Genomic DNA, 22,882 nt, shown 5'->3' with positions numbered 1-22,882 from the left:
AGTCTTGAGCTGGGGAGAAGGAACAAGCTTAGAATTGCATGTGAGATTGAATGTTTGATTTGCACTGATTGTTCTAATTCTTTAAAGTGACTAGAAAGCTTTGAGATCTTCCAGTATGTCCTCTAGGAGTGGCACGGCAGAGACTGCCTATTTTTTCTTCCAGATCCTAGTAATAGAACCTTCAGATTTTTGAAATAATGTCTGTATTTTTCCATCTTCTCTTGCTGCTAAGTGTGGCCATATAACTAAGTTTTGCCCTTTGAAATTTAAGTAGAAATGCTGTATACAACTTCTGGGCAATGCCTGAAAAAAGGAGAAAGCATCCCCCACCTCCTCTTTTTATCCTTTTTTTTTTTCTTTTTGGCTGGAATGCAGACCTGATGACTGGAGCTTGAGCAGCCATCCTGGACCATGAGATGGAGACCATGTGTTATGGGTGGTGGGATAATTAGATAGAAGGAACTTGGCTCTCTGATGATTGTGGAGCTGCCTACCAACCATGGCCTGCTTATCTCTGGATTTAGTTCACACGAAGGAGAAAAAGCTATCTTGTTCAAACCACTGTAATTTGAGAGTTTTCTGTCACATAGAGCCACTAACATTAACTTAGAATCTTAATAGGGAAGGGGAGAGCCATCAGACCATTTCCGAAGGGAATACAGTTGAAAAAATAAACTGTTTATACCTATTTAGTAAACTAGCTGCATAAAAAACCCACTGCCGTTGAGTCAATTCTGACTCATAGTTGACCCTATAGGACAGAGTAGAACTGCCCCATAGAGTTTCCAAAGAGCACGTGGTGGATTCGAACTGCCAACCTTTTGGTTAGCAGCTGTAGCACTTAACCACTACACCAACCAGGATTTCCACTGGCTGCATAATACATCTAAATGCTATATTCACACAATCTCTTGTGTTTGTGGACCCTCCAGTGGTGAAGTCCAGAGCTTTGAAAGCAGGTTTATATAACTGGTTCCCTGAGGTACATGATTATAGAATATGTTGACCATGTGCTGCTTTTTATTTTCCATAATCAGACTCTTGAATTCTTTGATATTGGGAAACAGCACCTGGCATGGGGCTGAGTAAATAGTAGATATTTTTTACATGTTTCTTCAAAAAATAAATGAGTAATTGAATTAGTACATAGAAATTATAGATATTTTTTAAAAATTAGAGTAACAAAAAAATAAACACATGGGAATACTTATTTAGCTTGCTTCTTTAAGAATCAGATACCTTTTACTTTTGGTCCTGCTTGCAGATTTAAAAACTTCTCCCTCAAAATTAAGAAATATATTTTGACCATATTCAATTATTTGTGAGTGTGTTTCAAGTTTGACTTATTTAATAACATTTTCAAGGTAAAAGAGACCTTCTGTATTATCATGATTCAACTTCTCCATTTTACAAAGGAGAGGGCTGGTGTCTAGGGAGGTGGAGTGATGTGCTCCGTGTCATACAGCCAGAGGAGAGCAGGGACTAGAACCTTGGCTTCCTGATGCACTATTCTTTCTCCATATCATATTTCCTCAGCTTGTATTAGAATTCAAGTAATACACAAAGTCTCATGCTAGGAAGACAACCTTAGCAAATACTTGGGAAAAGTGTCGTAGAAAGAATGTTATTTATAGGCCACAGGAAAAAAGACACTAAATTATTTAAAAGATTAACCAAACAATTGCATGCTTTGCCACGTTAAATAATATCACGGCCCTAATCCTCTAGTCAGGTCCCTGGTGGTGCAGTAGTTAAACATTTGGCTGCTAACCAAAAAGTTAGCAGTTCAAATCCACCAGCCGCTGCTTGGAAACCATATTGGGCAGTTTTTTATAGGGACTATGAGTTGGAATCGACTCGACGGCAACGTTTTTTTTAAATCCTCTAGGACTATCTGTCTAGAAAGTAAGTACTTTAGGCTTCATGGGCCATACAGTCTCTATTGTAACTACTGAACTCTGCTGTGTTGTGCAAAAGCAGCAACCGACAATCCATAAATTAATGGGCATGGCTGTGTTCCCATAAAACTTCATTTACAAAAACAAGCAGCTGGCTGGTTCTGGCCTGCGGACCGTAGTTTGCCGACTCCTGCTCTATAAGCTGAAATTCAAGGTCGATTGAAATGACAAAATATGTTTGCTTTTGCTATTTGCTTTCCTGAAATCTGAAGATGTCAAATGTATTTATAAAATTGAGGTGTGGAAAGTGAGTGGGAGGGACGGAACGATGTTAATAAACTATCCCTAGAGAGAAAACCACAAACTCTATGGGGCAGTTCTACTCTGTCCTATAGGGTTGCTATGAGTCGGAACCGACTCGACGGCACTGGGTTTACTGGGTAGAGAGAAAACAAGAATGAATCTATTACCATTTGTCTTCTCTTTCTAACGAAATTACAAGTTACCCAAATTCAGCACATTTTATTAAAAAAAAATAGGCAAACCAAGGAAATGTGAACAGCTGCAAGGGGAACAGACTGTTTCACACGATCTCACTCACAGACAGGGCTGTCCCCTGCCAGTCTTTGGCTCCAGGTCAGATATGACCACACACAACTACACGGCCATGCTTCAGCTTTCCGCCTCCAAGGAGCGCAAACACAGCTCAGCTAGGAGGCCACATTGTACATTTCCGATGGGTTGTTTTAAATACAGCAGAAAAAAGTTGGTCATATGAATTCAATTCTCCTGAGATGATACTTTCAAACATAAAGATGATGAAATCAGTTAATATGTCATTCTTGTTTAATTTAAAAACACTACATCAAGTTTCTTTGTGTATTTTTTTTTAACCACACTCCACTATCAGAGGATTTTTTGGTCCTCAAATAGAAGCCCTCTTTCTGCTCAGAGTTTAATGCACTATTTAGCAAGATCAACATTTAAAATGAAACAATTAGTGACAAAGAACCGATAAAAATCACTGTCGCTGGGGTTATGCTGCCCACTTTTAATGTTATTAGCACAGAGAAAACCAAATCTAAGAGCCAGAAGGTATATTAGTTGAGACAAGTTTATAGTTTATGTAATTAGACTGTAAGTTCGGGCCAAATACTGAATGGGTTTATAGAGTTGCATGAAGTTCATTAGCAACCACCATTTCATCACCTACTTCAAAGACACTAAAGAAACTTTTGGCTGGAAAATAATTACAGTTTGCAAAAGTCAAGTACATATTTAACTGCAAAATATGTAATGAAATTTGTGATTCTAATAAAGCAGATAATAACAGTGTACACAAAAGCACACTGTGCAACAATAATGGGAATTAAAATTATTTGCTCTGGAAACAAAGACTATATTATAATTAAAAACTTTCTTCACAGTTTCTGTGAATTGTCTGTGAAGAAGGATGGGTAAACAGGAAGTTTTCCTTTCAGTGAACCTAGCAGATCCATCATTCATATCCAACAGTACTTTTCCAATACATTTGATATCCAGCAAAATGCAAGGAAAAGGTGATTTAATACTAAAATTTACAGAACTGATATTCAACTATTACACTGTAGCTGATTTTCTGAAATTAGAGACTGAGGAAAATCTAAAAATCTATTTTTCCTGCTCAAGTTTATATATAAACCTGTTATCTTTGGGTTAAAAAATACGTAAATGCCCTTGCAAAGATCTTTGGCATCATTAAACATGACTAAGCCCAAACTTGGAGAAGGGCAGTATATTTAAGAGCAGCCTAAAGATTACATGATGGGGTGAGTGAAATAAGTCAATCATAAAGGGATAAATACTGTGTGAGATCACTATTATAAAAACTTGTGAAAAGCTTTACACACAGAAAGAAGCAATCTTTGATAGTTACTAAGGAGGGGAGGAATGGGTAGGGAAAAACACTAACTAGACAATAGATAAGTGGTAACTTTGGTGAAGGGTCAAGACAGTACACAATAATGGGGAAGTCAGCACAACTTGACCAAGGCAAGGTCATGGAAGCTTCACAGATACATCCAAACTCCCTGAGGGACTGAGTTACTGGGCTGAGGGCTATGGGGACCATGGTCTCGGGGAATATCTAGCTCAATCAGCATAACATAGTTTATGAAAAAAATGTTCTACATCCTACTTCGGTGAGTAGTGTCTGCGGTCTTAAAGGCTTGTGAGCGGCCATCTAAAATAAAATACTCCACTGATCCCATCCCATCTGGAGCAAGGGAGAATGAAGAAAATCAGACACAAGGGAAAGATTAGTCCGAAGGACTAATGGACCACAACTACCATAGCCTCCACCAGACTGACTTCAGCAAAACTAAATAGTGCCCAGCTACCACCCATGACTGCTCTGACAGGGATCACAGTAGAGGGTCCTGGACAGAGGTAGAGAAAAATGTAGAACAAAATCCTAACTCACAAAAAAGGACCAGATTTACAAGTCTGACAGAGACTGGAGAAACCCTAATAGTATGGCCCCCGGACACCCTTTTAACTCAGTGCTGAAGTCATTTCTAAGGTTCACCCTTAAGCCAAAGATGAAACGAGACTACTGGGGCATACCAGCCCAGGGACAAGGACTAGAAGGCAGGAGGTGATAGGAAAACTGGTAAAGGGGAACCCAAGGTCAAGAAGGTGAGAGTGCTGACATGTCATGGGGTTGGTAAACAGTGCCACAAAACAATATGTATATTACTTGTTTAATGAGAAATGAATTTGCTCTGTAAATCTTCATTTAAAGTACAATGAAAAAAAACTGGGGTGGGGCATAAAGATTGCATGATGGGAAACCCATGTGTGAAAGAAACCCACTGCAAAATTTAAATTGCCATTTTCAAAAATTTAAGAAGTCACAGTTAAACTTTGAGAAGAATGCATATAAATTGTCCATCTTACAAACTGAAGAAATGTTACGCATCATTGGTATATTACGATTTACAAAAAGAAGTAAAAATCACCCAGGACACCCATTTTATATTCTATAAGATTTCTATAAAACCACTTTAATTGTTTTTTTTTTTATAGCTGAAGAAAACACTCCAATATGCAAATGAAACTTACCAATAACACTCCATTCATTTGAAGGATGTACTTTCATTTTATTTGTACATTATCATTTACAATTCCTACTATGTGCTAACTCTCCCTCCAGAAGTCTACAGAAAGTCCAAGAAAGCTTTAGCCTACTAACACAGCAGTGAAATGCTAGCCTAAATCAAGTTTTAATAAAATCACGATGGGAATATATTCTTACTTGAGTCATACGAAGGGGCGCAGTGGGTCTGGTAATAAGTTTTTGTTCCGTTGCTGTTGAGTTGATTCCGACTCACGGAAAGCCCATGTGTGTCAGAGTAGAACTGCACTCCATTGGGTTTTCAATGGCTCATTTTTCTAAAGTAGATCACCAGGGCTTTCTTTCAAGGTGCCTCTGGGTAGGTGCGAACCACCAATCTTTTGGTTAGCAGCTGAGCATGTTAACCATCTGCGCCACCCAGCGATTTCGGGTAATATGTTACTCTAACTAAATTTGTTATTAAAAGTTGTCTTCTGACAGCAAATAAAGAAAATGAAAAATCACTACATCTCAGCAAATCCAAGATTTCCTGAAAGTGTTACAAAATACCTTGGACCCTGACAGTAAGAGGCCCTTGATTGGTTTAGGTTTTATTTGCCTGTGTACAGGGCTGCTTTTGTTTCAATCTCATTACAGCAATGCATTTACAGGGATTTATTTTTGAAGCCAAGAAATTAAGACTTGCTTCAACCTCCTAAATCAATCTAAAAAGCCTTGTTCCTTTGGTGGCCTGATAGGCCAGTGCGGTGGATTTCTGGTCAGTTGGCGGGTTTTTCTGAAGAACTCAAACACTGGCCCCAGATGACCTAACTTGACTGTTCTCTAGGCCTTTTTTTCCACTGGCAAATAACTCTGCGGTTAAGCCCTGTAAGAAACAAATCATAATGCCTATTCTTGAGCAAGCAAAAAAAGCACAAGGAAAAAAACCCAATTAGATGATATGAGTATAGGCAGATTTTATTTTGTTTTTAACCAAATCCTCTGAAATAGGGTAATTTATAATATCAGATCCAAGAGTTTGCTCAACTGTAAGAAAGTTTTACTATTATACAAATTACCTTTCTATTTTATTAAAGAGTTAAAATCTCATTTCCAAACCTCTTTTCTTCTTAAGCATCTACAGTTACATCTACAAGTTAAGCAGTATTTACACCAAACATAAATGCTGCTTTAAAAGAAAAAGGCATTTACATCACCAAAAGTGCCTTGTATGATATTTTACTTAATTACTTATACAATAAAATAATTTTTGGCTTTTGGTATCATTTTGATTTTGCATAGGTAAATACCTACCATGTGCCTAAATAAATTTATTAGCAAAAATAAATTTGTTGTAGAAAGTTCAAAGAGAATGAGACAAAGACAGTTTGGCAGAAGGGGTTTATGAGATAAGTTGGAAGGGCCACAAAGAGAAGAAAGCTGCAGTGTTCTCAGACTGTGAATGCTGCAAGCCAACCCCATCACGCACATTCCTTTCTGGGGGAAACCCCTCCATTCCTTGAGCATAGCATAAAGAAGAATCACTGCTTGCTGCACTTAGGAAGCTTTTTGAAAATTCCTTTGCCTTTTGGTAAAGTTGACTATGGTGTCATAAAAGAGAATGGCACTCAGTGGGTAACACTGGTACCAGGGACAAGCTGATTCATTATTCTCGGTATTCCAGAGTAAATTCTAATCCCTGTTTTAAGAAGCAATTCATCTGAACAAATAAGGGAACTGGAAGGACTCGTATAGTCAATAATACTTTCAGTGAAAATCACACATTTCTTTCAGAAAGATGTAAAACTTAGAAGCTAACTTGGGACCCAGAGACAGCAATTGCCTGGAGATGGAACTAAGGTAGAATTCCCCACCAACAGACAGCCTTATTTGGAGAAACTGGTTTTCCATCTGCTGTAAAACACTGATGTTACGTCAAATAAAATTTGCCAGAAAACTGTGGCCTCTGGGAAAGGACAAATATGTACTTGGATATAGAAAGAACGAACTAAAACATGTTGCTCTGAGAAGCTGTCCCCCCTCCTATTGCAAATGCATAAAATTATGCAATTCACAATGTTTTCAAACAAAAAGGACAATTTGGACTTCTTCCAGAAGGCACAGCTACACACTGGTTAATAAAACAGTTCTTGAGAGAGAAAAACAAATGTACCATTTTTAAGTCAGTAGAGTTAATGATAAATACTTAGTCATAAAGCTAAATTTTAAGACTGGGGACTCAGTGTAATGGCTCTGTGAAATCTACTGGGGTGATCCCTTCCGGGGCCTTTGGGCAGAGGGCAGGCAGGAGATACCGCAAACTGCCATCATAGTGGGAGCAATGTATTACAAATGACATGGAGTGATCCACACTACACTATAACCCATAGCATGCTGAAGAAACTTTCAACGGTGCTTTGTCATTACATAATACAAAAATGGCAACATAAGTTGTTTTCTTTTTAATTAAAAGGAAAAAGATTACTTTCATTTTTCACTTTTAGAAGCTTTATTGAGAAATAACGTATAAATCATACAATTTGTCCATTTTAAGTGTACAGTTTGATGATTTTTAGTAAATTTATACAGTTGTGCAACTATCATCTCAATCCAGTTTTAGAACATTTCCTTCACTCTAAAAAGCTCCCTAGTATCGTATGAAAGAATATTTTACCTAACCCAAGGTAGTGAAGATTTACTATTATTTTCTTTTAAAAGTTTTAAGCCCTTATATTAAGGTCTATAATCCATTTTGAAGTGATTTTTCTGTACAATGTGAGGTAAGGGTCTAAGTTCATTTCTTTAAATATGGATGTTCAATTGCTCCCAGCCAAAACCCATTGTCGTGGAGTCAATTCTGACTTACAGTGACCCTATAGGACAGGGTAGAACTGCCCCATGGGGTTTCCAAGGCTGTAAATCTTTACGGCAGCATCTTTCTCCCGTGGAGTGGGTGGTAGGTTTGAACCGCTGACCTTTCGGTTAGCAGCCGAGTGCTTAACCGCTACGCCACCAGGGGTGCTTTCCAATTGCTCCAGTACCACTGAAAAAAAGCAACTATTCCTTCCCCCTGGAATTTCCTTGGCACCTTTGTTGAAAATCAATTGACCATAAATAAAAGGGTTTATTTTTGGACTCTATTCTATTGCATTGATCTTTAGGTCTATCCTATGCCAATTACTATATATAACAGTAAGCTTTGAAATCAGTCCTCCAACTTTGTTCTTTGTTTTTCAAAATAGTTTTGGCACTTCCATATAAATTTTAGGATCAGCTTGTGAATTTCTACAAAAAAATCCTGTTGAGATATTAATAAGGATTGCATTGAATCTATAGTTCAGTATGGAAGGGAACCGCCATCTTAACAATATTGAGTCCTTCAACCTATCAATATAGATTTACTTAGATCTTCTTTACTTTCTTTCAGCATCATTTTGTAGTTTTCAGTATACGAGTTCTATTGTTCAGTTTACTGCTAAGTATTTATTCTTTTTGATGGTATTGTGAATATTTCTTTAATTTCATTTTCAGATTATTCACTGCTCATATATAGAAAAAACAGTTAATTTTTGTATATTGACCTTGTATCCTGCTACCTTGCTAAGCTTGTTCGTTGTGGGTTTGGGGTCTTTCCTTCCACTGTTATAACTGGTCAGGCAAAAGCTCCCTTATATGTTTCCATCAGTGTATTAAAGTATTAGTGTCAGTGGAAAAGTATGACATGAAATAGAATACCTGAGGTAAAACATTAAAATAGTGAGCAGTCATGCACTTTAGTCTATAGCCCAGGAGCCAAGTAGCACAAGGGCCTACTACCTAGCTGTTTTCATATTTGCTGTGGTTTGCTGAAGCTGACTCTTAAGGCTGGATGAGGCCCTGAGAAGTTACCAGTCGCTCAGCCTCTGGAGGTCTTCAGAAGGTCTTCAGATAAGCCATACTATTGCAGACATTTAAGTGCAAATAGACTGGACTACAAATTTTGTGGGAAACTTAGTTTTGGCATCTCCTGACTGGCAATCTATTTAAACATCCAAACTCAACAATGCATCAACTTACATCTCAGACTGCAAATTGCTCAAAAATATTATCACCAAATTTTTATAGAAGTCCATTTTTTCCCCTCAGGAAATTTCTGAGTTCTAAAAATATGCTGCTCCTAAATATGACTACTAATTTAATGCCATCTCAAAAAAGCAAAACAGTAAATCAAAAGTTGTAGTTTTCCAGTGCTAATTCTAAGCCAGATGGAAAAATTCTCTAACTCTCCCTAAGAGTAAAAGCTTACAATAAAGATGTCAATGATACAAAATATAGAGGATTCTATGCAGCAATTTATTTCTAATGCAGTATTTTTAAATTATAAAAGCCTACTTTTTTTACTTATAGGCTGCTACATTAAGTTGCTATTATAACTGCCTTTTTTTTTGCTTTATTAATCCAATCACTGATTAGATTATATTTAAGGAAAACATAATTTTAGGGCTTCCCACAAAAATAATCTTAGTTAGGCGGGCCATCACATTTATTATGGAAACAGCAGTCTGTAACAAATGCTAACAGCTGTTCAGAGGTATGACAGATGGTGGATGAATGTTTAAAACTTAGTTGTCAAAGTTTGGCAGAGAGATAAATATGTCATTGAATAATGTTTTGTAACATTGCTAACTTACAAAGTAAACATTTATTCTGTAATAGGAAAAATTTTGCAATAAATTGAGAAGACTGAGAACCACCACCAACTAACATTTGCAAAATGTTTTTTATGTGAAAAACCTCTTGGTTTTCAGATAAAAGTTTTTCAACTTTTCAGTTTGAAAGTTCACTTTGTGTCTTGTGTTAATAAGAAAATATAACTTTGAAAACCAATTTGCGCTTCTCTGAACCTTTGAATTATAAAAAGTTCTTGGTCTAAAAAATGTCAGTAAATCTACTTAGTAATGACCCAACCACAGATGACACTGAAACAAAATCTCCACACGCTGCTGCAGCTTTTTCCAAATAACCCCGTAACTAGTTAGTCAAGGGTGTAACTTTTGTAGAAAATTCACAGTTGTAAAAACTTACTGCATCCTGTGAAGCAATGATACAGAACAATAAAGACGTATTTAAATAGCCAGTAAATAGAGGTCGAATTCTAATTCAATGAACACATAACAATAATGATGCCTATGGTGACAAAGATAAAGAAGATGATGATAACAATGGAATGCTACAAAATATCCAGAAAAGAGAATGAATTTCAGGGGCTTTTTGGTGCCCAGGGAGATAATCTTATAGGAAAGCAACCTTTACCTAAAATAAACTTAATCTGAAATGTTTTCAAATTACTTAAGATGAATTATACTAAAGAGAAGACCTATTTTCTTATCTGCTTGAGCACATTTCTAAACTCTGTTTCCCAGATCTCTTGCATGTAAGTAGGCATGTGATTAGTACTTGCCAATGGAATGCAGGCAAAAGTGATATATTTCCAACCTTGACCATATAACCTCTAAGATTCTCCATGCTCTCTCTCTTCTCTCATCTGCTGCCTGGGAACAAAGGATTCAGTGGAAGATTTCAAGGCCCTAGTAGATGGCAGACATGCAATGGAAGAAGCCTGGGTCCCTGAATGACTGTGTGGAAGAAAGCCCCCTTACCTAGCAGCATTGGACTGCGATGTGAGCAAGAAATAAACTTTTAACCTGCTAAACCATCCAGATTTTGGGATTGCATGTTACAGCAGTTAGCCAGACCTGATTAATACACACATATACAAAGAAGCCAAACTAACCACAAAAATGAGACAACTTGATTTTACCAAAAGAATTTATGGCAAGGAGCAATTGTTAAATACCTATGACTGCACTTAGTGTAAAGTTAGTGACACTCTTATCTCTTCCCAAACTGGTCTTCATCAAAACAAGGTTCACACAATTGTGACTAGAAGTTCTATGCCCAAGTTTGAGAAATGCTGTTAAACGAAGGTAAAAGATTTATTTGCTACAGGACATCTCAGAGCCATTAATACACTAATCTGTATACCACTAGTATGTGAATCTGTATAAAGGGAAGAAAGAATGCAGCATTTCCAAGACTTATTTAGCCAATAAATAATTTAACCGACAAACGTAAGATCTCCTTCCTCCTTTCATCATGGTACACCCATCACTTTCCCAGAGCAATGTTCCCCAGAATACATTCTGGGGAATATAATTTGCATCATATGGTGGATTAATCAGAGTTAGCACCAAATGCTTCTAAGCACAGCAAAATAAATGCTGTTCTCTCATCAAGGGAGGGCTTTTCTTATGAAAAGACTAACATATATTAATATCCCAGAACCACCCAAGAAAATGTCATCTGCTGAAGTGAACCAGGTTCTGTAAGAAAGGTATATTACTTAGCTAGACTGTGACTGGAATGAAAGCATATGTGAATTGCTAGCTTCCGTTTTTTCTTTGTATCTCAATCAGTGGAGCCTGTCACATTTAATAAAGGCACTGAGCTACGAAAATCGGCAATATTAAGTAGGATAAGTGTGGGAATACAGTCTATTACTTGAGGTGTAATGTTTTAGAACAATGTTTAACAATAAAAAGTAATAATATCTAAGTTCAATGGATTCTTCTAATAGAAATAAAGATACTTCAGCAAATTAGAGTTTCGCTCTACTCTTTTTAAAAAATGCACATACTGTGTGTGTGTGTGTGTGTGTGTGATTTTGCTAGGTGATAGTGCATTTGTACTGAACATATTCTTTACTTCAGTCATGACTCTATGATGGATGATTTCCCCACATTTCCCATAGACTTAAGGTAACTGAAAAAAAGATGGTTATGATGGACGTCTGGCAAGTCATCTGAAATAAAAAGGTATGCTAAATACCCAATTTACCAAAAAATAAAAATAATCAAAAGAAAGACTTACATCTAGTAGTGTGTGAAGATGCTGATCCTGGAAAACACTGTGTAGAAAATCTAAGTCCTTCTCACTGCAGTCTGTAAGTGCATGAATTTCTTCCAGGCTGTCCAGCACCTGTGAGACTGCTCCTAAGGTGAACAAACAAAAAAGAAAGTCAATGTAAAACTAACCTTTGGAACAGAAACTTTATACTTAAGAACAATGAACTAACTTTAGAACTTCAAAGGCTAATGTCTTTACTGAAGGATAGACTTAAATGAGTTTCATATCATTTAAGACAGAGTATTTTCCGTGAACAAATACATGTTCTTAACAATGTATTTGTGTGCTCTCCAACTTTCAAAGTGAACTGAGGCTTGTCTTATGTGAATTAAGGTAAGTCATCAACTATAACTGAGTTACCAGAGGATCTGGGTGCAGCAAGTTATAAATCAGAAAAAGAGTGTGGGTTCAGTGACCCCATGACTTTTTAACATATTACAGAAACAAGACAGGTGAGTCTTTTACGCAGGTGCATTCCATCAAGAACTGACGGTAAAGTCAGCTGTAGATCTGAGGGGCAAACTTTCAATTTGGAGCTCCTGCTGCTTAAAATAGGCTTCTTAGGATTTTTAAGGCTCGAACTTCAGTCAACAAAAACCCCAGTTTCTTCCTTTTATTCTTTACATACAAAGTCATGAGAACAAGGTCACTTTCATTTTGTTAGGCCCTTCTTATTTAGAAGACAAAGACAAAGGGGAAGTATACGGACTGACACAAATACCTTACTGCTATTAAGCCAAATCAGTAAAGCAAATGGTAGTGTGGTCACTTGGTTTAAATTCTCTCTTATACCCACGATTCTAGGGAGGTATCAGCAGAGAAAGATGCATTCTGAGATGTTTACACATTTACACAGCCTGAAAGAAATGATTTTACTCTGTAGACAACTTGCACATACGTACTCCAGAGAAAGAAAAGAACCCTGAGAGGCTAGGCTTCACAGCATTAGTGTACGTCACAGAAACCCTACGAATAAATGCCTATCACACATTTAAGTCTTTAGATGGGTGGTTCTCAGCTGAGAAAGATTTTGCCCCCACTGCCACCCCCACCAGGGGACATTTGGCAATGTCTGGAGACAGTTTTGGTTGTCACAACTGGCGGGTGGTCTACTGGCATCTTGTGGGTAGAGGCCAGGGATACTGCCAAACCTCCTACAATTTACATGACAGACCCCTCACAACAAAGAATTATCAGCCTCAAAACGTCAATAGTGCTGAGGTTGAGAAACCCTGTTTTAGATAAATATACCAGTATACTTTCTATTCTGAGACTCTATGCTCTTTCTAATTACTTCTTGTCTTGGATCTCATCCACTCTCATGCACTTATTGATGAGAGTATAAATTAGTACCATTTTCCCAGAAAGCAATCTGGTAACATACATTAAAGAACCTTAAGAATGCTCATGTACTTTGATCCAGTAATTCCATTCATAAAAACCTATGTTAAGGAAAAAATGAGAAATATAGGAAAAGATTTATGTAATGAGAACTACAGAAAAAGATAATTATCATACAAAACAAATACCTAATTAGAGAATAATCACATAAATTATAGAACATCCACATCATGGAATATGTAGACAATTGAAAATTGTTTTTGATGAATTATAAAGACATAAGGGAAATCCTCATGATATAAAATTCAAAAAAGCAGAATGAAAACACACAAACAGTATATTCCCAATTATGATAAAACAAATATATATACATGCTCAGGAAAAAAACAGAATTAAGTATACCAAAAGAGAAACAGTAATTATCTTTACATTCCTATTTAAACTTCATTCTGTTCTTGCCTGTATTTTCCAAGTTTTCTACAATATCAAAAAAAAAAAAAAAAGAAAAAGTTGCTAAATAGGCTATTTTTTTATTTTAAATTTGTTTATTATGATATTGTTAAAACATCAGAAAGACAAAGAGAATAACATAACAAGAACTCATTATCTAGATAACTCATTATCTAGATTTAACAAATATAACATTTGGTCATATTTGCTCCAAAAATTTTAAAGAAATAAATAGTACAGATACAGCTGAAATCCCCTTTGTTCTCATCTAAAACCTACCTCCCCATACCAGACATAATCACTTTCTGGAGTTGGTAGTATATCCCATTCAGGATTTATGCTTTTACTACATCCCACTGCCATCAAGTCTGACTCATAGTGACCCCATAGGGCTTCCAAGGCTGTAAATCTCTACAGAAGCAGACTGCCACAACTTTCTCCTGCGGAGCTGCTGGTGGTTTCGAACTGCCGACCTTTCGGTTAGCAGTTGATTACTTTCTGCAATTGATGGACCATTTCTAAGTTTGCTATATGACAACATACACCTTTGTGAATGTCCTCTTGAGCACACTTTATAGAGTTTCTCTAGGGTCTAATCTCCAAGTGGAATTGCTGGGTCAGAGGTGTACGAACGTTCAGCTTTACTACCCCAACACCCAGTGCCGTTGTAGACGTTAAAAACAAACAAAGAAAAAACCTGTTGTATTTTGATTGGGAGTGCATCAAATTCATACATAAATTGAGTCTTTTTACCACATTGAATCTATTTTTTTTTTTAAGCACTTAAAAAAAAAAAGACTTTATTCTGCTTGTTGGAGTACAGTTTTTCATAGTAGTCCGTTATGAACCTTTTTATTTCAGTTGGGTCTGTTGTAATGTCCCCATTTCAGTTTTTACTTGGGTTATCTGCTTCCTTTCCTGTTTTTCTTTTGTCAGTTTGGCCAATGGTTTGTCAATTTTGTTGATCTTTTTAAAGAGCCAACTTCTGGTTTTGTTGATCCTCTTTCTTTTCTCTATTTGATTTATATCTGCTCTGATCTTTATTATTTCCTTTCTTCTGGTGGCTGTGGGGTTCTTTGGCTGTTCTCTCTTTTTTTTCTGGTGCTTTAAGCGAAGGTTTACAAATCAAGTCAGTCTCTCATATAAAACCTTATATACACCTTGCTATATACTCCTAGTTGCTCTCCCCCTAATGAGACAGCACATTCCTTCTCTCCACCCTGTGTTTCCATGTCCATTCAGCCACCTTCTCTCCCCCTCCGCCTTCACATCTCCCCTCCAGACAGGAGCTGCCCAGATAGTCTCATGGGTCTACTTGATCCAAGAAGCCCAATCCTCACCAGTATCATTTTCTGCCTTATAGTCCAGTCCAATCCCTGTCTGAAGAGTTGGCTTTGGGAATGGTTCCTGTCTTGGGCTAACAGAAGGTCTGGGGACCATGACCTCCGGGGTCCCTCTAGTCTCAGTCAGACCATTAAGTCTGCTCTTTTGATGTGAATTTGAGGTCTGCATCCCACTGCTCTCCTGCTCCTTCAGGGATTTTCTGTTGTGCTCCCTGTCATGGCAGTCATCGGTTGTAGCCAGGTACCATCTAGTTCTTCTGGTCTCAGGCTGATGTAGTCTTTGCTTTATGTGGCCCATTCTGACTCTCAGGTGCATACCTGTGTCTTTGGAGTTCTTCATTCTCCTTTGCTCCATGTGGGCTGAGACCAACTGTTGCATCTTAGATGGCCGCTTGCTAGCATTTGAGACCCCAGACGCCACTCTCCAAAATGGAATGCAGAATGTTTTCTTAATAGTTTTTATTATGCCAATTGACCTAGATGTCCCCTGAAACCATGGTCCCCAAACTCCCACCCCTGCTACAGTGGCCTTCGAAGTGTTTGGTTTATTAAGGAAACTGCTTTTGGTTTAGTCCAGTTGTGCTGACCTCTCCTGTATTGTGTGTTGCCCTTCCCTTCACCTAAATTAGTTCTTGTCTACTATCTAGTGACTCCCCCTCTCCCTCCCTCCCTCCCCTCTCTCGTAACCATCAAAGAATATTTTCTTCTCTGTTTAAACTAAACAGGCTATTTTTGCAGGACTATAGTTTTTTTTTTATTTAATTATATTAAGGATTTGAGGCTTAAGCCGTAAATCATGTAGTCACCCACATGGGAATTACTGTGGCTAACTTTTGTACATTAAACTTATTTTGAGGTAATTGTAGATTCACCTGCAATTGTAAGAAATAATACAGAGATATCCCAGTTTTCCTCAATAGTAGAATCTTGCAAAACTATACCGTGATTTATTATCACAATCAGGATACTGACATCCATAAAAGCAAGACACAGAAGATTTCCATCACCACAAGGATCCCTCATGTTGCCCTTTTATAGTCACACTCATTTCCCTCCCATTCCCATCCCCTCCTAACCCCTGGCAATCACTAATCTGTTCTCCATTTCTATAATTTTGTCATTTCAAGGATGTTATGTAAATGAAATTAATACAGTATGTAAACTTTTGAGGCCGTTTTTTTTTTCACTCAGCATGATTCTCTGGAGATTCATCCAGGTTGTTGTGTGTATCAATAATAGTTCATTGTTTTTTTTTTTTTTCTTTTAATTGCTAAGTAGTATTCCACGGTAATGGAATTTGTTTGACCATTCACCTGTTGAAGGCACTGTGGCTAATTTTTAATTGTGAATGATAATTATGCTGCCAGGCTTGGTATTCTTTCACTGAAAACATTAAGTGGACATTACCAAAACAAAACCAAACCCACTGCCTATCCACCTATCAATCCATTAATTCATCTTATTTTTCATTCATTTCAAAGTGTATGCCAGGGTGACCAATATCAACAGTATACTTCACTCCTAATCTTCTTTCTCTATATTTCAGGTAAAATTTGCATAGGGTGAAATGAAAAAATCTTAAGCATACCATTCAATGAGTTTTGATAAATGTATACACTCATATTTTTTCCTGCAGTTATTTCAGTAACAAAGATTTGTGCATTAAAAAAAAATTATATGGATAGCTACAAAAGCCAATATTACTGAACAAACTCAGCATTTGAATCTAACCTAGTTTCTCCGGAAGAGTCATCAATAACCTTTCTTTCCTATTTTATTAGCAACCTTGTTAATATGACACTGCATCACTACAAACCCAAACCCACTGACATTGACTTGATTCTGACTCATGGTGACCCCATTTGTTACAGAGTTGAACTGCTCCATAGGGTTTTCTTGGCTGTAATCTTTACAGGGAGCCCTGGTGGTGCAGTGGTTAAGAGCTCGGCTGCTAAACAAAAGGTTGGCAGTTCGAATCCACCAGCTGCTCCTTGGAAACCCTATGGGGCAGCTCTACTCTGTCCTATAGGGCTGCTATGAGTTGGAATTGACTCTATGGCAACAGGTTTTTTTTTTGGTGGGGGGGTTAATCTTTACAGAAGCAGATCACTGGGCCTTTCTTCTGTGGTGCCGCTGAGTGGGTTTAAGCTGACAACCTTTAGACTGGTAGTGGAGCACGAACTGTTTGCAACACCCAGGGACTTTTTGCATCACTGTATACACATTTGTACCACCTACTCAAAGACTCTCCTTGCAAGCACAGTAAAAAAAATCTGCTTACTAAAGTATAATTTATATAAGATGAAATTAACCTATTTAAGTGTAAATTCTGATGAGTTTTGACAAATGTTTACAGTCATGTAACCATCATCGCAATCACGATATAGAACATTTTTATCACTCCAAAAAAAAATACCATCCTGTCTCTTTGCAGTCAATCCCTTTCCCCCACCCCCAGGACAACACCTTTTATTCTCTTTCAATGTACAAAGCAAATACCAGTTATCAATCAAGTTATAAGCAGTAGTGAATCCTTTAATGGAAACTGTATTTCGGACTTAAGCACCTGTGCTATATCCAATTCAAGTAATGAAAATTTACACATGGTGATAAATGCTTTAGATTCTAGACATATATAGTGCAGACAACTCCAAATTTGGAGCCCTGGTGGTGCAGTGGTTAAGTGTTCGGCTGCTAACCAAAAGGTCAGCAGTTCGAAACTACCAGCCGATCCTTGGAAGCCCTATGGGGGAGTTCTCCGCTGTCCTACAGGGTTGCTATGAGTCAGAATCGACTTGAGGGCAACAGGTTTGTTTTTTTTTTTTATTTTTGTTTGTTTCTTTTTTATAATCAAACCCTCCTTGAATGACTCACTTCTAATAAAAAATTAAGGCAGACGTGATAGGATGTCACCGCCAAGATTAGGTTATGAAAAGACCATGGTTTCTGCCTTGGGCACTTTCTCTCATTTTTTCCCTCTTGTGCTGGGGAAGGCAAGCTGCCATGTTGTGAGCAGTCCTATGGTGAAGCCCAACAAACAGAGAGGAAATGGGTTCCTCAGGCAAACAAGCCATGAGGAACTGAAGCCTGCCAACAACCACGAGTGAGCTTGGAAGAAGATAACCCCTGCAGTTGAGGCTTCAGGTGAGATTGCAGCTCTGAACAACAGCTTGACTGCAACCTCAAGAGAAATCTTGAGCCAGAAGTGCTCAGTCAAGTCATGCCCAGATTCCTGACCCACAGAAACTGTGAGATGATAAATGCTACGTTTTAGGGTAGTTCATTATGTAGCACTACCTAATTAATACAGTATAAGATTTGCTATATTAAATTGGCTATAATTTGAGCTACAAGTAATGAAAGAAAATTTGACAATGAATTCAATCATTTACACCCAGATTTTCTAATTTATCTTTGTCTCATATTCCGCCCCCCTCCCACCGGAAACACAACTTTGAGGTAAACGTAAATTTTTTAATTGAATTTTTAATGGAGGTAATTATAGATTCACACGTAGTTGTAAGAAATAATAGAGATCCCTTATACACTTTGCTCAGTTTCTTCCATTTTAATACTTTACCAAACTATAAGACCAAAAGCTGAATACTGACATTATACACTTCACCCATCTTATTCAGATTTCTGTTTATTTGTACTCATTTGTGTGTGGGGGCATTTGTTTCATATTTTTAATTTGTTAAGAGACATGATTTCAGGAGTTTATTTCACAGCTCTTTATTAATAAACTAAAAATGAAGTCAGTAACAGAAACTAAAAAAAAAAAAGCACTCATAGCTTTAAAGGGAAATTTACTTACCCTGAAAGTTTTCTGGAAAGCAAACTATAAAATAAAACGTTACCCTTTCCCCAGAAGTAATGTATTTGTGCTTGAAATTCAGATGTGAAGTAATATCAAATGCAGCTGGAATTTTAACACTGCCTCTTTTCCCCTTATGTACTCTGAAAGAAGTGAAAAGTTAATGTTCTTTGTGCAACAATGCCTCAGGAAATCAATATATCCAAGTTTTTATTTTTTGATCAGGCAGTGTTAAAATTCATTATTAAACATCTAACACACAGGCAGCCAAGGAAAAAGTCACACTGATGATGAACCATGCAAAGCCAAACACTTTTGCATAAAAGATAAACCTTAGAGGAAAACAAAGGGATACCTACTTTCTGCTGCTAGAAGTCCTAGGAGGAAGGCAGCATATGGACAAACAACAAACAGTATGATTTTAGAGCAAGCAGGTTATCAAGCCACAGTTGGGCTCACTAGGCGAGCCACAAGAAGCATGGTCCTTCAGCTGACCACAAGGTGGTGGGTCCTTGTGTTCCATGAACCCTATCACTGGGACTATTTAGGATTTCCGACATCAGAACACTGGGTTCTGATTTTGATTTCTTTGATTTGAAATATGAGAAAAGATGATTTCTACTTTTCATTATTAAGTAAAACAACAATATATTGTTTATCACAATATTAACCACAATGAATCTTAATTATGGTGAATATATGATGAATGTGTTTCAATAATCAAAATGAAAAAAAAAATCAGAGAAAAATGGATTTACATTATAAACAGCATACCTAAGCATGTTAGACTTTTCTTTAGATGACAAATTGAGAAACTGGTTAATTTTTATTTTATTTATTTTTTAATTTTTATTGTGGTTTAAGTGAAAGTTTACAAATCAAGTCAGTCTCTCATACAAAAATTTATATACACCTTGCTATATACTCCTAATTGCTCTCCCTCTAATGAGACAGCCCGCTTCTTCCCTCCACTCTCTTTTCGTGTCCATTCAACCAGCTTCTAACCCCCTCTGCCCTCTCATCTCCCCTCCAGAGAAACTGGTTAATTTAAATTGTGATTTTTAACATTAATATTTTCCTAAATGCATTCAGTATTACTCCCTACCATGATAAATCTTTAAGAAAACAATATGCTGTATTTGGTAAGTAGGTAGCTTTACCACTGACCCAGACTTTGAGATTTCATAAACCAGTAAAATTTTAAAAGCTTTTTGGGACCAAGTTAGCTTTTGCCAGGCAAGGTCATTAAAAACTAACCACTTATCATTTATTATCACTATCATTTCATAAAAAGATTAGAAAAGGCATTATCTAAAGATGAAAAATAAAGACAGCCCATCTCAAGAATGGGTAGATGGTGACCTGACACTGTTCTCTCTCTCCTTCCAGGCTCCCTGCCCTCCACAAACACCTAATCTATGATCATTTTTCTTTTTCTGCCATGGGCTTAAAAGATCATTTTAGGGAATGATCGAAAAGTGCTGTGTTTTCTACTGTAAAACAAACCCGTGCAAATTTAAACAGAAGACACTAGAAAGGATAACTTTGTGAACTTATAATAAAAGATGCGGAATTTAAGGATTTCTATAGGACAGTTTTTCTATGGGGCAGTTCTACTCTGTCCTATAGGGTCGCTATGAGTCGGAATCGACTCGACGGCACTGGGTGTGGGTTTAATAAGTAGAGAAGAATTTAGGATTGGAAATTAATGAAAATATTAAAAAATAAAAACAAAATAACAAAAAAGGAAAACATAGATGTTTTAATTTATGAAAGTATAAAGTTCTTATGTGAGTCCAGATAAAATCCAAGCAACCATACAACCATTAGTGTTGGCTACAGAAAAGGAAGTTTTCTGGCAGATAGCTAATTGACAAATAATGTTGATAATAATATTCTAATGCCTCCTTCACACTGGCTAAGTATTAAAAATTAATTTTAGGAACTTCAGAATAATTCCTGACAGCCATGTAGAATTTAGGAGACTATCAGAATTTTCTTCAAAATTTTCTTTTGTCTTTGACTTTTGAGTGAATAAATATTTTCTCTTCATTTAGTGTAGGTGATGATTATTTTTAGATTACACAGTATTATTATCATTCTTCTATCTTTTGTAGCAACCAGACAGTGCCATTCAATAATGTGATAGAGATAGACATTTACCATATAAAATGAAGGTACAGGTTGCTCACAAGATCAAGATACAGGGAGAAAAAAAAAAAAAAGAAAAACTTTTCCTGCAGCATGACTGCAGGAAAGGAAAGGCAAAAAGGAATATTAAATCAGGAACAACTAATTTGTGGGCTTGCAGAATACCTACAACACAGTATATAAGACATTTCTTTTTTTGTTTGTTTAAAAATCAAGTACTATAATCAGAAAATATTTCAACCAAATTATTTAAACATTGTACAAGAAAACAGGAATAAATTTAAGCAATAAAATGTATTTAATAAAAAATAAGCACATCTACAAATACAGATATATATGTCTGTTATGCCAGGAATGACAAATTGAAGAAGAATGCCATCATTGTCAAAAAGAATATTTTAAGATCTGTCCTGGAGTACAATGCTGTCAGTAATAGGATAATATCCATTTGTCTACAATGAAAACCAGTTAATAGGACTATTATACAAATTGACATACCAACCACTAATGCCAAAGATGAAGAAATTGAAGATTTTTACCAACTTCTGCATTCTGAAACTGATCAAACATGCAATCAAAATGCACTGATAATTACTGGTGTTTGGAATGTGAAAGTTGGAAACAGAAGAAGGATCAGTAATTGGAAAATACTGATTCTTGGTTGGTGATAGAAATGATGCCAGAGATCACACGATAGAATTTTGCAAGACCAACAACTATTCATTGGGAATATCCTTTTTCAACAACATAAATGGCAACTATACACGTGGACCTCACCAGATGGAATACATAGGAATCAAACTGACAACATCTGTGGGAAGAGATGATGGAAAAGCTCAGTATCATCAGTCAGAACAAGGCCAAAGGCCAACTACAGACCATCAATTGCTTATATGAAAGTTCAAGCTGAGGCTGAAGAAAATTAAAACAAGTCCATGAGAGCATATCCCACCTGAATTTAGAGACCATTTCAAGAACAGATTTGTTGCACTGAACACTAATTGATCAAAGACCAGACAAGTTGTGGGCTGACATCAAGGACATTATACAAAAGCTCATTAGAGAGACAGAAAAGACCAAAATGGATGTCAAAAGAGACTCTGAAACTTGCTCTTGAATGTAGAGTAGCTAAAGCAAAAGGAAGAAATGATGAAGTAAAGGGCAGAACAGAAGATTTCAAAGGACAGCTCCAGAAGGCGAAGTAAAATATTATAATGATATGTACTAAGACCTGGAGTTAGAAAACCAAAAGGGAAGAACATGCTTGGCATTTCTCAAGCTAATAGAACTGAAGAAAAAAATTCAAGCCTCGAGTTGCAATATTGAAGGGTTCTATGATAGGGTCGCTATGATATGAGTCGGAATTGACTCGAGGGCACTGGGTTTTGGGTTTATGGGCAAAAAAGTGGAATGATGCAAGAAGCATCAAAAGCAGATGGAAGGAATATACAGAGTCACTGTACCAAAAAGAATTGGTCAACGTTCAATCATTTTAGGAGGTAGCATATGATTAAGAACCGACGGTACTGAAGGAAGAAGTCCAAGCTGCAATGAAGGCACTGGAGAAAAACAAGGCTTCAGGAATTGACGGAATATCAATTGAGAGGTTTCAACAAACAGATGCAACACTGGAAGCGCTCACTCGTCTATGCCCAGAAGTTTGGAAGACAGCTACGTGGCCAACGAAGTGGAAGAGATCCTTATCTGTGCCCATTCCAAAGAAAGGTGATGCAACAAAATGCAGAAATTATCAAAAAATATAATTAATATCACCCACAAGTAAAATTTTGCTGAAGATAATTAAAAAACAGTTGCAGCAGTACATCGACAGGGAACTGCCAGA

General features: G+C 36.9%; 1 protein-coding gene across 8 annotated transcripts in view; it reads right to left on the bottom strand.

The window, feature by feature from the left end:
- The window catches only part of CASK (calcium/calmodulin dependent serine protein kinase), a 454,527-nt gene that overhangs the window by 70,002 nt on the left and 361,643 nt on the right, over positions 1–22,882 (bottom strand). For all 8 annotated transcript variants that reach the window (XM_049873006.1, XM_049873008.1, XM_049873009.1 and 5 more), the window contains exon 11: positions 11,902–12,023. In XM_049873006.1, the coding sequence (XP_049728963.1) occupies positions 11,902–12,023 (122 nt within the window). The remainder of the gene's footprint in view (positions 1–11,901; positions 12,024–22,882) is intronic.

The sequence above is a fragment of the Elephas maximus genome, chromosome X (genome assembly GCF_024166365.1).
Source record: "Elephas maximus indicus isolate mEleMax1 chromosome X, mEleMax1 primary haplotype, whole genome shotgun sequence".
Classification (NCBI taxonomy): domain Eukaryota; kingdom Metazoa; phylum Chordata; class Mammalia; order Proboscidea; family Elephantidae; genus Elephas; species Elephas maximus.
The sequence above is the reverse complement of the archived record's forward strand: the minus strand, read 5'-3'. Positions and strand labels throughout refer to the sequence as shown.